Source organism: Kryptolebias marmoratus, linkage group LG19 (genome assembly GCF_001649575.2).
Source record: "Kryptolebias marmoratus isolate JLee-2015 linkage group LG19, ASM164957v2, whole genome shotgun sequence".
NCBI classification, from domain to species: domain Eukaryota; kingdom Metazoa; phylum Chordata; class Actinopteri; order Cyprinodontiformes; family Rivulidae; genus Kryptolebias; species Kryptolebias marmoratus.
This window is the reverse complement of record NC_051448.1, coordinates 15,522,202-15,536,610: the sequence shown is the minus strand read 5'-3', so window position 1 is coordinate 15,536,610 and position 14,409 is coordinate 15,522,202. Positions and strand designations below refer to the sequence as shown.

At 44.7% G+C, this 14,409-nt stretch overlaps 2 protein-coding genes across 2 annotated transcripts in view; one reads left to right on the top strand and one right to left on the bottom strand.

The window, feature by feature from the left end:
* Positions 1 to 772: 772 nt before the first annotated feature.
* On the bottom strand, positions 773 to 1,711 carry LOC108231783 (trissin receptor). Its single transcript, XM_017409066.1, has one exon. It carries the CDS (start codon positions 1,709 to 1,711, stop codon positions 773 to 775), a length of 939 nt encoding a protein of 312 aa, XP_017264555.1.
* A 5,706-nt stretch (positions 1,712 to 7,417) lies between these two features.
* Positions 7,418 to 14,409, top strand: part of LOC108231734 (bromo adjacent homology domain-containing 1 protein) — a 32,380-nt gene continuing 25,388 nt past the window's right edge. Inside the window, exon 1 of the mRNA XM_025004350.2 lies at positions 7,418 to 7,565. Coding sequence (XP_024860118.1) covers positions 7,418 to 7,565 — 148 coding nt within the window. The remainder of the gene's footprint in view (positions 7,566 to 14,409) is intronic.

Sequence of the window (14,409 nt, the reverse complement as noted above, 5' to 3'; positions counted from 1 at the left end):
GACTGTTAGAGCAGCCGTGGCCTTCGTTTGGTGCCGTCTGGGTGTTCTGTTAGCGAATCCTTCGCCGCCTGACGGCAGAGAAACGCACCTTTAACTTCCAGGCCCTTGCATCACGACGGGCGCCTTATCGCAGCTGCTGTGGGGAAGTTGCATGGCGGTGCGTTTGAAGCAACGTAAAACCACAGGCGGTATCGGATCAGGAGCCGAGAGAGCTGCTCTGATACGGATCAACGGGGCGTGCCTTGATTAGGGTTTGGGGTTCAAGCCCCGGTGGCAAACTCGCCTACGAAATGAGTGAGAGGCGTAGACCCACATCAGATGTTGGGGGACCAGGACATGGTCTACTGGAACAAGACGTTCATGACCACCAGAGCCAAGCTACACTGTGCAGAACCCTCAAGGTCCCAGGCCTCTGGTAGGGGATCTGGGAACCTCCCACGTGGAAAAAAATGGGCAAACTGTTTTTCAATAAATTTATATATAAAAAATTAACTTAGATACAATTTTTCTTTTTTTGACTAACAAAAAAAGAGGAGTTTGGCAACATTTAGCCCAGTGGTGTCCCGTCCTGGTCCTGGAGGGCCTCTGTCCTGCCTGCTTCAGGTGTTTCTCTGCTTTTTTCACCTGATGCGAATGACTGAGTGATCGACAAGCTTCCGCAGAACCCGAAGTTCTGGTGAAAAGCAGGGAAACGACTAAAACATGCAGGATGGTGGCCCTCCAGGACCAGGACTGGACACCTCTGGTTTAGCCAAAACACAAAGAGGCTGGTCTAAAGCTTAAAAAGAGCTTTAAAGTTCTTGATGGAGAACAGGTGATTTCCAATCCCATACACATATGGACTTATGGACGTATAGGAAGTTGAGATAAAGAACTCAATTTCCAACCAAAAGGGAATTTCATTTGGGCTTAAAGTCCACTGGCAGATCAAGTAGAGAGTCCAGTCTACCTGGAATAACCACATAGCTGCTACTACAGCTACTGTACTCCGATGGAGATTGTGACTATGACTGTGACTATGACTGTGGATCTTCTTGCCATGCTGGTCCGGGCATCCATCATCCACCGGTATCACCGCCTTCTCCTGGTTCAGAAGCACTATGACGATGAGGCAGCTGCTGACTGTGACGATGATCAGGGGCAGCAGGTAGCATATCAGTAAGAACAGGTATTTATATACAAGGTTGAGTGGGGGGCAGTTGTTTTTGTCGCAGTTGAAGAAGTCAGGAGGGCAGCCGCCGCTGTTTTCGGTGCCGTTTTCCACGGAGCCCTGAAGGGTGATGGCAAAAATGGGCAGGCCGATCAGCGCCGAGAGCGTCACGCAAACCCCACTCAGCATCCAGGCGGCTCGGACGCCGTCCAGGCAGATGGGGAGGTTGACCCGCTTGGCATCGCGCAGCTTCTGGTAGCGGTAGATGCAGATGACGACGGTGAAGAGGATGCTGGCCATTTCGCCGAAAATGGTCAGGAACTTGAACAGGCGACACCACCAGGTGCCGGCAGAGGTCCGGAGGACGATAACGATGTATATGTTGATGATGACGATTTCCTCCAAGTTGGCCGCGGCGAGTCCCAGGAGAAACAACTCGAACGACTTAACGTGAGACGACTTGGTCTGAATGATGAAAACGATGAGCAAAATGTTGCCCACTAACCCAATTAAAGAAACGAACACTCTCGGCCCCAGGAGTTTGATGGAAAATTCAAACATCGCTCTCGTCGGATCCCGCAAAATGCGCCACCTCTGTTCTTCTCGGATGGGGAGAGGCAAAATGACTTTCCAGAGCGGGAGCATTGCCGCTGCGCCGTTGGTTGCCCAGCCTTCGTCATCAAGTTCTCAAAGAGGGCAGGAACCGAGGCTGGTGATTGGTCTTGTTGATTGGAGAAAAAACAAGACGGTACACGAAAGGCTGGGAGCAATTAAAGTTTTACCTCTGAGCTTTTCAAAGCTTCATCATGAGACCAACGTCTGAACTTAAGCAGGAGGCTTTTTTTTCCCACTCACCCAGTCTCACTGAAGCACTCGCTGATTGTGTGAATGTTGAATCAGGGTTCACACTATGCTTGCCCTGTTCGTAGTTTCTTCCGTAGGTCTTTCGGCGTCTTACTACTTCTTCCTACTCTCGGGAGTTTGACCAATCCAGGTGTCAAAATGTTCACCTCAGCAGGAGATGGTTGCTGTGACTTTTCCTTTTTAGCTTTTAGCAACAGATTTCCCAACTAGTCTTTCCTGGATGAACACTCACTTTTGTTGATCTAGCTGCGGTCTCCAAACGTGTTTCAAAGTAAAAGTACGAAATCAAAGCAAACTGCACACTTCTGCGAGTCAGGAGGATGATGTTTGGCGAAACCTGTCACGTGGAGAACGGCCATAAAAACCCGGCAGCTACGCTGGACGCGGACTCTGGACCCTTCTGTCGGCTCCGAACGGGTTCGTGTTCCAACTTGTCCCGTTCTTCTGCTCAGTGCTGTCTAGTTAGGGGGTTGTTTCCGTGAAACTAAACCCTGCGTCCTGATTCAGCTTAATTGTGAATCCCGCAGTGGTCGTGTAACTAAGGATAATCCCCACACCGGCAGCAGATAGGTGAACCGAGCGCTGAAGTCTGGACAGAGCAGGGAATAAGGGTTTCTTCATCAGCCTCCAGTCGTTTTCAAACACAGATTTAACTCCGATTGAAATAAACGAGAGCCAAATAAAATTACATTTCAACTTAAAAAGGTTTAACTGTTACTACGACCCAAAGCTGTCACAGCTCGGCACATTACAGCTTTCTAATTCCCCTTTGACAACATGTAGTTTTATGTCAGCTGCATATTTATTTCTCCTTTTTTTTTTTTTATAACAGTAAAGCGCCTGCTGACGAAGAAAACATGGAGGTCTGTTCACTTTAATTCATAAAGGGCAAAAAAAAAAAAAACAGCTCATAGCGTTTACACTTTCAGGGCCTGGAAAACGCTCAACTTGGTCCTAAACTGTTGCACCTCGGCTGCAGCGCCGCAACGAAATCCAATTAAAATGCTAATGTACGGGGAGCGGCAGCAACCAAATGCAAAGCTCGCCAATTAGCTACTGTACAAGAAATAATTGATTGGTGGGAGAATTAAGTTTAATTACCAGTTAATGATAATTAAGGATGTGTTTGACACTTGTGATGAACTCCTGGCTATTGAAAAAAAAAAAGGCTTATCACTGCTGTTAATTAAGAGTGCAAAACTGAGTTTCAGAGAAGGCAGGCAAACGCTGGAGTGGCTAATTGATTTGTAATTTTACTACAACAAATAGGTGGAAAAAGAAATACTACGTTTACTGCCACATTTACAAATATTCTATAACTAAACTTAAATAGCCAATGTATCTATTAATGTGCCTTTTGTGGTGGTGCACAAGCCCTGCATGTAAATGGCTGTTTATTTATGTCTGTAAGTAAAATATCTCATGAACCACTGGATGCATTTTAATGAAACTCTCAGTAAGTAATCACTGGATGTTCATTTACAACTGATCACCTTTTAGGGTCGATCCAAATCAAGATGGCCACCCCAGCTAACGGATATTAGCCCGTACAGAAAAAGCCGTAACTCAGTCATTTTCACAGATATTCACCTGAGATTTTGTGTGGCAGTAGCTGAGAGTCATCCCAAACGCGTCCCCTGAGAGCAAACAGATCGCACGGGAACTCGGTTCGAAACTTCGACGTGCGACACGGTGGGCCATGCGACGAATGCTGCTTTTTGGGTTTCAAGCATCGCCCGCAAACTTCTGGAGGACCTGCTTCACCGAGGATTTCTTGGAGGAGGAGAGGAGGGGAGGTGCCCACCCACCCACTTACCCAGCCTGTCTGTCTGTCTGTCTGCAGCGAGTTTTGTTGTTCAAACTGAAAGCTGCGCGTGCTGCGTTCAGGCTCCCCCGAACTGCGTCGGAAACCGCGAGCGAACTGGGACGAGTCAACTCCGAAGACGGGGCTCGCTGGCTTTCGGAAACAGAGACGGACTGGATACGGGAGGAAGAGGAAGAAAAAAAAGGGGAGCTCGACTCGTAACAGAGTTAAGTCCCCTATAGCCGTATCTGTTTTTCTATTTTTTTTATTTTTTATTTTTAATGGTCGTGGAACAGCTTCCTCCTCTCCGGCGAAACGACGGGCGATGTTCGGAGCTTGTTTCCTCCACTTTCAGCCGCAGAGGTTATGAGGTTCGGAAAAATAAGGTAGCTTCCTCCTGAAAACAAGACGAGGTGGTGTCTGCCACACGACCGAGCCCCACCACACGGTGAGTAGCTCCTCTGGCTCTCATTTTTCTGATTACTGTTATTTTTGTTCAGGCGGAGTGAGGGTTGCCAGCTTTCTCCCCTCCGTGGTTTTTATTATTGTTGTTCTGAAGTCATGTCTGGAGGTCGTTGCAGATAATAGCATGGATGATGGAGGAGGTGGAGGAGGAGGAGGAGGAGGAGGTGGAGAAGCCCAGGGAGTGTTGCACAGTGTGTGTTATCATGGCCCAACAGCAGCTGAAGTGTAAGACCACCAGTGTTATAATCATCTGGAAGGATGCACCATGTGTTTACCTGGATCACTCTATGTGTGTGTGTGTGTGTGTGTGTGCATGATGATGGGGGTTTAAACTTCATGCTGCACCCGTTTGTGGTTCCCTCAGAGTGACTTGAATCGTATGGAGCCTGCTTGTGTTGGCTGAAAATGAAACAGGCTCTGATTTTGTTTCTTGTTTTTGTTTTGTTCCGCTCAGATCAGATGAATGATAATAAAGAAAGGCTTCACAAACGCCCGGGCAGGTTCGACGTGACACACGAGCCTCCCGGAGGTTCGTCTCGCTGATCTTCAAAGGGGTTTTTGTGGAGTATTATCGTTTCCAACACGGGGCTTTTAGTGATTCTCCAACAAACAGATGCATTGATTTAAAAAATAAATATATAAAAAAGGTCTGATGCCTCTACAGTGTCTTTTAACTTTTCCTTAGTGATCGCGATCGACTGCAGCTGGTAGTTTCTCTTTGGATTTGTTTGACTGCAGTCATTGGGTTGTGCAACGATTGTTGTTGGTTGAGGACCCAGGAGAGCAGAGCAGTGGGTGACAGGCTTAAATAAATTAAAAACAAAAAAAGGTTATTTAATAAACGGAAGCAAAAGCAGGAGTTACAGACATCAAGACTGAACAGCCTCACACATTTTAAGTGAACTAACCGATGTGCTTCCAGTGATGCACTTTGGCCGTTCCCAGTCTGGTCTCAGGTTTATGTAGAAGTTGGAGACATTTCTTTTGGAATTGCTTTTAAACAGCTTCAGAGTCCGAGACCATCGGCTCAAACTACCGTACGTAAGCACAAGTTACACCGACGTGTCGCCGGTCTGCCAAGGGCTGGAAGAAAACCCAAACTGCCCCGCCCCCCCAGCCCTCCCCTGTCCTCCCCTGTCCTCCCCTGTCCTCCCCTGTCCTCCCCTGTCCTCCCCAGTCCTCCCCAGTCCTCCCCTGTCCTCCCCTGTCCTCCCCCAGCTGAAAGGAAACTGGTTGGGGTGTTCAGAAACAGCTCTGAAAGGAGCCAGAATGCCTTCTGGGTAAAAAGACGAAGATTGAGCTGCTTGGCTGCAGAGACAAGAAGTCTGTCTGAAAGGAGTCAAACCCAACTGTCAAGCATGGTGGTGGCAGCATCATGTTGTGGTACAGGTGCATTGCACATACTGTGTTTTCCGCACTATAGGGCGCACTGGATTATAAGGTAGACTGCCAATCAGTGGTCAATTTTTGAACTTTTGTCATATAAAGCGCATCTTTGTGCACCTCCCAATTTTTGTAACTTCACGTGGACTGCGTGCGCCGCGCTCCATTCAAAATGGATGATTTCAGTGCTCTAGCGGAGCTGGTTCACCTGTCTTTTTTTGAGAAAATTGAAGGCTTTTAAGTGCGCCTTATAGTCCGGGAAACAAAACAAGATAAAGATATAGTTAAGATAGTTAAGGCTACAGACTTTTTTTTTTAATTTATTTTTTTCATGAAAACTTTGGAAAGGTTCAGATTCTTGGTCTAAGAATCTGGATAGAAACACGCAAACCAGGACACGACCCTGCTTTGAAAAGCAAGAATGACATTCTTTATCATTTCTTTAATGGTAAATCTAGTAAAAAAAACAAACAAAAATGATACAGACAAAAAAAAACTATTCCTTTTTCTATTTAGAGCAGAAAACTAAGGCGTGAACCTGTCGTTGTCTTCTACTGGAGCTGATCTGGGTTGTAAATGAGTGAGATGGACCTCAGCTTGGTAGCATCAGCAAACCTTTTTCTTGTTTTATTGTCGTCCCATGATCCTTGTTCAATAAACTTTGCGTATTACATCCTGTCTTTGCCGCACTCAGTGGCCTTATCCACATTTAAATCTCTGGTCTGGCGTCAGAGGAAGTGTAAATTTTAGTGACTCGTATAAAGACTTTTATGAATTCGCTGCTTATTTAGCTTTTTTTAATGTAGTCTTTTAAAAGTTGACCTTTAGCGTTTGTAATTTCCTTCCCTCTGTTCGCAGAATCGCGAACGAGTAATTCAGCTTCGCTCTGTTTCCTGGCAGGTCAGGTGTTCCAGGGCCGCCGCGAGGCCGCCGCGGACGGGGGCAGGCTCTGTGACGCGTCGGTTTACCGTTAGGTGAACATTAATCTTTTGGAGTTCCTTTTAACGGACCCCGCTCTCCGCCGCGCAGTGCCTCCTTAACGCCTCTCTCTGATCGCTTTGCTTAACCATCCCAAGTGCCATAAAGTTTAATACGGGAGCCTTTTAATGACCCACGCCTCGACCTGTCATTTACCGACTAATAACCGAGCCGTAAAGGCAATCCGGAGCGAATCAGGAGTGGATCCCTGCCAGCGGACAGGTAATTACAGCCAGTTTGGACTAATGACTACATAATGGATGTTTGAAACAACCTGTGTTTGTTTTATCTCCGCTGTGCGACTTCCAGCTGGACAAATCTGTCAGCAGTCGGGTTTATTTTCAGCCAGGTTCAGCAGCGATATCACAGCAGTTTGGACGAGTTTCAGCCTCCCCTCATTTTCTTTCTACTCTGCTTCCAAAGAGAGCAGACATTGTTGGTGGAGTCCTTTAAAGTAGTCCTCGGCAATCCTTTGTCCGGGTTTTTCTTTTTAAGGTTTATCAGTTATTTATTTTTTGGACTTTGGCTACTTTTTTTTTTTTTTCAGTTATTTTCAGTCCAAGTTCCTGTATCTGATCATTTTCAGAGGAGTATTATTTTCACCTACCTATGAGTCATTCAAGGATAGAAACACAAAGGATGAGCCACTATTTCAAATGATATCCTTACGCTGTTTTTTTTTTTTTAACAAACACAGCATGTGTTCCTTTTTTTTCTCCCCCAGTTGCTTTTACAATTAAAAGCCTAACATTCCTTAAAGGTCACTGCCTATCATGGCGGAGTTCTACATCGAAATCGTCAGACCTATTGCCGCTGCCGCCACACCAACTTTTCAGCTTAGCGTCTGTAAAAACACCATCGCGCCGCCTTCGCCTTCAGTGGCGGGCAATGACAACGTTGAGCCGCGTGTCATCTGTCAGCGTACTGAAAGACCAAGAAATGCCAGGAAGAGAAGGCCTTTTACAGATTTACTGGACTGCGATGCCGGGAACTGCGTGGAAACGTTAGAGGAAGTTTTTTCAGAATCCCCCCTGCTGCATAAGTCAGCTTCAGAAAGTTTGCCAATGAATTTGAAAACAAGCTCGATGCCGCTCGGAAACAAGTTTGAACCTGATGATGAAGTCAGGGATGTCCGATTGGATCAGAATCAAGGCCATATCTAAATCACAGAATCCCTGTTTGATTTGTTGTCTAATTGGATGAAAGCAGCCACATTTGGATCTCGATAACCTCTGTCTTAGAAATTGAAACAGAAGAACCAAAGCTAATGAAAAAAAAATACAATTAGAAGACCTCCGAATGGCGATGGGTCTGTTATATTTGTTGTATTTCAGGCTTCGGCAGCAGTTGCAGCGTCTCATTGGCAGAATGGATTCAAATGAACAGCAGATTTTTGGAGCTGAAGGTGATGATGAGCCTGAACAGACCATAAAACCCCCCCAGAGGCCAACCTCACAACAATCGTTTCCCATCGTAAACATTCATTCAGAATCATTAAACTTTAGAAGAGCAGTGGGGGGAAAAAAACCCAAAGGTGGTTCAAGACATTTACAGAGCTTCAGCTCTTTTTTTAAGGAAACCTTTCGAGGGATTATTACGGTGTATTGAACTTCCCATTAGGTGGTTTATTTCAGTCACAGTCCTCTGTAACGCCTCAGTGGTGGACCTGTCTGAGTGGCTCTAAATGATATTCGTCTGTGTTTAACTCTCGGGGTGTGTTTAGACTGCAGCTCCACACGGGAGCGCCTCCTGATGAGGAGGAGGATTACCGTCATGGCTGCTCGACGTCATTGGAAAAAGGACTGTTTACGTTAATTTGCTGTTATTGTCCAGAGGACGCTCCCCTTCCCTTCACGTTAAAGCCATGGTTCGGGTCTTTCTGTGGGAAGGTTGGAAGCATTTAATAACCTACTTGTCTCGAGGCCTTAAGTAGAACTCCCAACTTGCACAAACCATTGTATTTTAATTATTTTTTTTCAAGATTGGATTTGTTTTAAGGCAGCAGGAATCCACTTTGGCCTTGGCCACGCTCGGCCCAGTCAGAATTAAACTCTGTTTCTCCAAAACTGAAGAGCTACCTACAAGCCCAACTCTGAAAAAGTTGGCACATTGTGTTAAAAATACCTCAAACCTTAAAACAACTCCAATCGTTAAAAAAAATCTGAATGGTTTGTGCAAGTTGGACTCGTCTTTAAGGCCTCAGCGATCCACGTTTGGACTCGGACTAGCTGTTAGCTCATCAGTTCAGCCTGATTTAAACTGCATGTCTCTGAACTGGAGTCCCTCAAAGAGCTATCTGGAACAGGTAAGGTGTGAATGCTTCATAACCTTTTCCACAAAACGCCACTTCAACGCTTCTGAACTACCCTTTCGAGTTCGGTTATTTACATCCGCTAATCCGTGCTGGCAGCCGGCCCTTTCGGTCACGTTCCCATCATTTTGTAATTAACCGGCGGTAATCGTTGGACTCATTTCCACAGCCCTGCCAAGTCCAGGGGGGCTTCTGACACGTTTATATATTTGCCGTTGACTTGTAATCACCAGGGCGAGTCAAACCGAGGCGAAGTGTGTTTAGCAACCCCTGTGTTTGAATGCGTGTGTCGAGCTTCGACCCGTCTGGGCGTGTCATGTGTACGTCTTTCGCCTCTCTGAGAGAAGTACGTAAAAGAACCCCCCCCCCCCTCCTTCATTAGAGTCAGCTCTCAGTGGAAGGCTGTTCGTTGTTTGGCTCTGTAATTGAACTTGTGCGTTTCACAATTAGGAGCGACAGAGTTTAAACTCCGACGTTTTTTTTTTGCTTTTAGTGGCTGCGTTCATTAAATCATCACGCCGACTGATCTCGCCGGAGAGGGAGTTATGGTAATTTGGTTGTAAATGAACCTTTCAAACCTTTAACCACGAGCATATTCTTTGAATAGATCTTCAGCAAAATGTTTCCACCGAAGCATATGTCGACAAAGGCTGAACAGCTGTTGGTAGAGCAGCTTACTTTGTCTCTATTAGCTGCTCTGACTGCGAGAAAATATGTTAATCAGAGTCTGTGACAGAGCAAACTAAGACTCTTAGCTTTGAAGCGATACTCCTTAGGAAATCTGATCCTCCTGCATGAAACATCAAACACCCCCCGGTTTGATCGGAGGCTCTAAAGAAACATGTCTTCTTTCGACAGGATTGATTTCCACGTCAGCGTATAACCTGAAATTATACTGTCATCTTGGTTAAAACGGATTCAAAAGATTCTTTTATTCCAAAGATTGTTTATTTTTCTTTAACTATTTTCAGGATGTTACACCTCTGGTGTATTGTTGTGGGGTTTTTTTTTCAGTGGAAATTGATGGATTGTTTTGTTGAAGGCTGACGGCAGAAAACCTTCGGAGGACGCTTTCCCAATTGGCTTCTGTAGCGTTTCACAGCGTCGTAAAGAAATGTGTAACCACGCAGCTCTCACAAACATTTGCATCATATTATAAATTGGTTGTGTAGCATCACAGCTAAAGGTGTGTGTGTGTGTGTTGGAAGTGTTTACATAAATGGCTGATCGGCGATGATTGGCGATGGTGTTTGGAGGCGATTGGGTGAGGTGTGACTCAATTACAAGCCTGTTATTTCCTGTCTTTATTATGTTTTTGTTTCATACGGTCATTTAAAAAGGCCATAGAATTTACTGTTATAGCAAAAAGCAGTACGCTTTTCTATGTTTTATGCATCACGACATAATCAGAAATGATCTCGCCTTCACCGGGCGCTGAATTTCTTCAAAACTAAACTCAGATTTTACCATTTCATTGTTTATTAAATCAAATGAAGGCAAAATGGAAAAGCTTAGTAGACCCCTCGATTCAATAGCGAGCACCAGCTGTAACTCTCAGTAGTTGTTTTCTGTCTCACCTTATCAGCGTCTCACATGGTTTTTCTCCACTCTTCTTTACATCGTTGCTCATTGAGTTTGGCAGATTTTTGTTTCTGCAGAGCGCTCTTAAGGTCCCACCACAGCATTTCAATCAGGCTGAGGTCAGAACTTTAACACCTTTTTTAAAATTTTTGTTTTATTTTTTTAGGCCATTCTGTTGTAGATTAGCTGCTGTGTTTGGGATCGTTGTCTTGTTGCGTCATGACCCAGGCGGACAGATGGCCTCACATTTGACTCTAGAGGAGTCTACAGAAGCGTCCACGGTCGACTCAGGGATTACAAGACGCCCTAACGCCCCATGGCTCTGAACCAAACCCAAACCATCACCTTTCCACCACCGTGCTGACCGTTTGTGCTGCTGTGTTTGGTTTTCACTGAACACGGAACTGTGCATTAAGGGTAAACATCTTTACTTTGGTCTTATTTTGTTGCATAAGTCTTTATTCAGATACAGCTTTGTAAACAAAGTCATGCTGCCATATTTGTTTTGGAGAGGTTTTTTCCTGGCACCTTTTCCCAACAAGCCGTACTTGTTCAGTGTTTTTCAACTTGTCCTGTCATGAACTTTAAACTTTAACCTGTTAGCTGTGGTCTGAAGAGTGTGAGATGGAGCTCTTGGTTGTTTTGTCATTTCTCGGAGCACAGTCTGACCCTGGGGTGAATCTGCTTGGATGTCCACTCTTAAGAAGATCGGCAGCTGTCCTAAATGTTTTCCACTTGTGGATAATCTTTCTCTTTGTAGAAATTTGTACTCCAAATTGTTGGAAATGACCTTTAATCCTTTCTGGATTTGATTGGCAGCAACAGTTGCTTCTCTGAGGTCATTGCTGATGTCTTTCCACCTTGGCATTGAGTCAAAACACACCTGTATGCTCCAGAGCAGCAAGCTGACAGAACTGTGGCGTGAAGCGGCATCAGAGTGAAAGGTTGGTTAGCCGAGGAGGAGAGACTGAAAGTTCATAAAGCTGTCACGTCTTCCTGCTGTTAGGCGATGCACTAACGCGTGGCACAGGGTGTGGTTGTTTAAGGGTAACCTCTCCGCAGCACTGTGGCAGCAGACGCCTAAAGACAGATTGATTGTAATGAAGAGGTAACGAAGCATTCAGCTGTGAAGCTGGCAAAACTGGATATCTAATTGCCAACCGTGTAGGTCGTTAAAAGACAAAGCGTGCTTTTACACAAGGATGATTATCTGTTGTCTCTCTTTGCCTAATTGACCTCGCCGAGCTGTTTGCCGTTCAGCAAACATGCGGCTCGACCGGCGCAAACGACTTAACCGCCGCGGCGTGCACCTTCCGCGCGCCGGCCTCGGCTTTACGACAAGTGCTTCTGGTGATACTGCAGCCTTTTAACGAAGTGAAAGGGAGAGAGGCGGCATTCCAAGCATGCGTCCTTCGTCCAACACTTTTTTTTTTCTTTGATGAACTAATTCTTGTTGCTCAGATTCTTAGCTGCTTTGTTTTTATTTGTTTCCCACACTGGCCTGCTCCTGTCCTGGGTCACGAGGAGAACTGGGACCAAAAAACAAGGCTCAGCCCCCCCATCGCTTATTTTCAGGGTTTGAGCGAAATGGCCACAACTCTGTCGCTGCTCATCTTAAGCTGATCTCATTTTTGACACTTTGCGATAACAGGCGGGCGGGCGATATGCATTCCTTCAGTGCTAGGCCTTCAGTTTAAACGTAAGAACACAGCTGATTCAATCAGCTTCTCTAAAAATCGGAGGCATTGATTATTCGACGGAGCACAATGACAGAATCGTTTGGGCTGCTTTCCTGCAGCACTAAAGGCTCGGTCTGTACTTTTTGAATTGAGTTAGAATTGATTTTGTAACCGTGTATGCAACTCCTGCAGGGTGTGTGTGTGTGTGTTCAGCTCCTTGCGCTTTGCTGACTTTTATCAACATCTTTTTTTTAGCTTCTTGTCACTGAAAAGCTCTTGTGTTTGGATTAAGTAGTAAAGTGGTTGCTTTATTGACGGCAGACTCCGATTCTTTTAGATTACATAACACTTCACTAAAGAGGAGAAAGAAGCCTTTTAGGCGCCTCTGCGGCCCGATATAAAAGAAAAAAATAGATTCTCTTAACAGGCAAGGTGCATAAAAAATAAAAATAATTACAAAAAAAAAAAAAAATCAATGTCTGCGTGTGGTCAAACACACTTTTAACAAGTTGGCGAGAAATTATTTTGTTTTTGTTGAACTGCGTGGCAGGAGTTCAAGTGGAAGGCCGGCAGCAAATTAAAAAAAAGAAACATATCAAGGTTAGTTACACCTAACTAGCTTATATATATATATATATATATATATATATATATATATATATATATATATATATAAAAGCTAAATCTTAATTAAACACGCTCAGTGTCAAACTGTTCAGCAGGCGGTCATGATGTCAAAATAAGATGTTTTATTTTTTTTTTATTCAGTGGAACAATATGATTTGGGAGGAAGAAGCCTTTCTAACAAGAAGTTCATACGCTAATACATCTTTTCTCATCAAAAGATGATCTGATAGTCTGAACTTAACATGCGTTTTGTCAAGAAATACGAGGTCTTTATTATTATTATTATTTTTACAAAGTTGAAGTTGGAATTTTTGGGGCAGTAACGTTCATCGGAAATGTTCTCGTAATAAAAATGGTTTTGAATCCCTGAAGATAGTGTTTGTAACCAAGTTCTTTAAATGCTTCTTGTTCTTTAGGTTAAAAAGGAAGTATTTAAACTCCACGTCCCGCGTGCACCGCTGTTGGACGGGTTGTTATGGGATTTTCTTTTCCCTCCAGACGTGTTTTATCAGTTTGTCGGTCGGTTTGTTGTGGTTTGACCTCAACAAATGACAGGGTGAGGCTGTGGGGGAAGTTGAACCGGTGGGAAGGGTGGGGGCGGTGCGTCCATCGCACATTGACTTTTGCACATTTTTAGCTCCTCATCCGTCCCCTCCACTCCTCCTTTTCGTCAATGAACATCTGTCGGTTCGTCGCCGGAGAGCATCAGAGGCTGGTCTAATTGGTTTCAGGTTAGTGGCAAACGGATCGAGCCGACGTTGGCATCAGATCGATACTTTAGTTTGTGTTTCTCTGCTTTCGGTACGCACACGTTGCATTATTTTGTTTTGGAACAAAAACAAGAGGAATGTGAATTCTACAGGACTCGTCCTCCACTTTTACATACATAAATAAATATGTTTTGCCTAGAAGTGTTGCCCTAAAATCCACCTTGGGCTTTAGAATGCAAACTAATCAAAGCAGAAAGTAAAAATCAGTCATTTAATAGTCATGAAGATATATTCAGACTCTTAATATTGATGATAAAACACAACACACTGCTCTCCCTTACCCCCCCCCCCCAAGGCTGGATTTACCAAAGTAAAAGCCCACAGCCCAGAGGTTTAGAAGGCTCTACGATAATCCTGTTGTTTTTAATAAATTAATGAATGTTTTCCAAATGGTTAGTTTCACTTATTTCAAATGAAGTGTGATTTTTATTTATTTTTTTAAAGTCTACTAGTTTTACTAAATGCCTCCACTCTATTATTCTGAGCCATGGTTTGATCAAAAGTTTGATCCAGTGGTTGGAGATGAATCACATCATTCTTCACAAAATGCTTCTAGCTGGTAAAAACAACTTGTAAGAAGATAGTTAACTTGTTTAAATTTGTACGAGACACACTGGCGGCGCCAGGGGGGCGCTAGGGGGTGCTGTAGCTCCCCCTGGAAAAGTCATAGCACCCCCGTAGCACCCCCAAGCAAAGGCATAACCGGGGTATGTGTGGGACATGTCCCCCACTTCCCTTATGTATGCCCTATATCCCCCGCACTTTTTCCAGCCGTTGCAATTGTTTAATTCGTTGTT

Coding starts and splice junctions, on each gene's coding strand:
- LOC108231783 (XM_017409066.1), bottom strand. CDS start 1,711: ATGTTTGAATTTTCCATCAAACTCCTGGGGCCGAGAGTGTTCGTTTCT.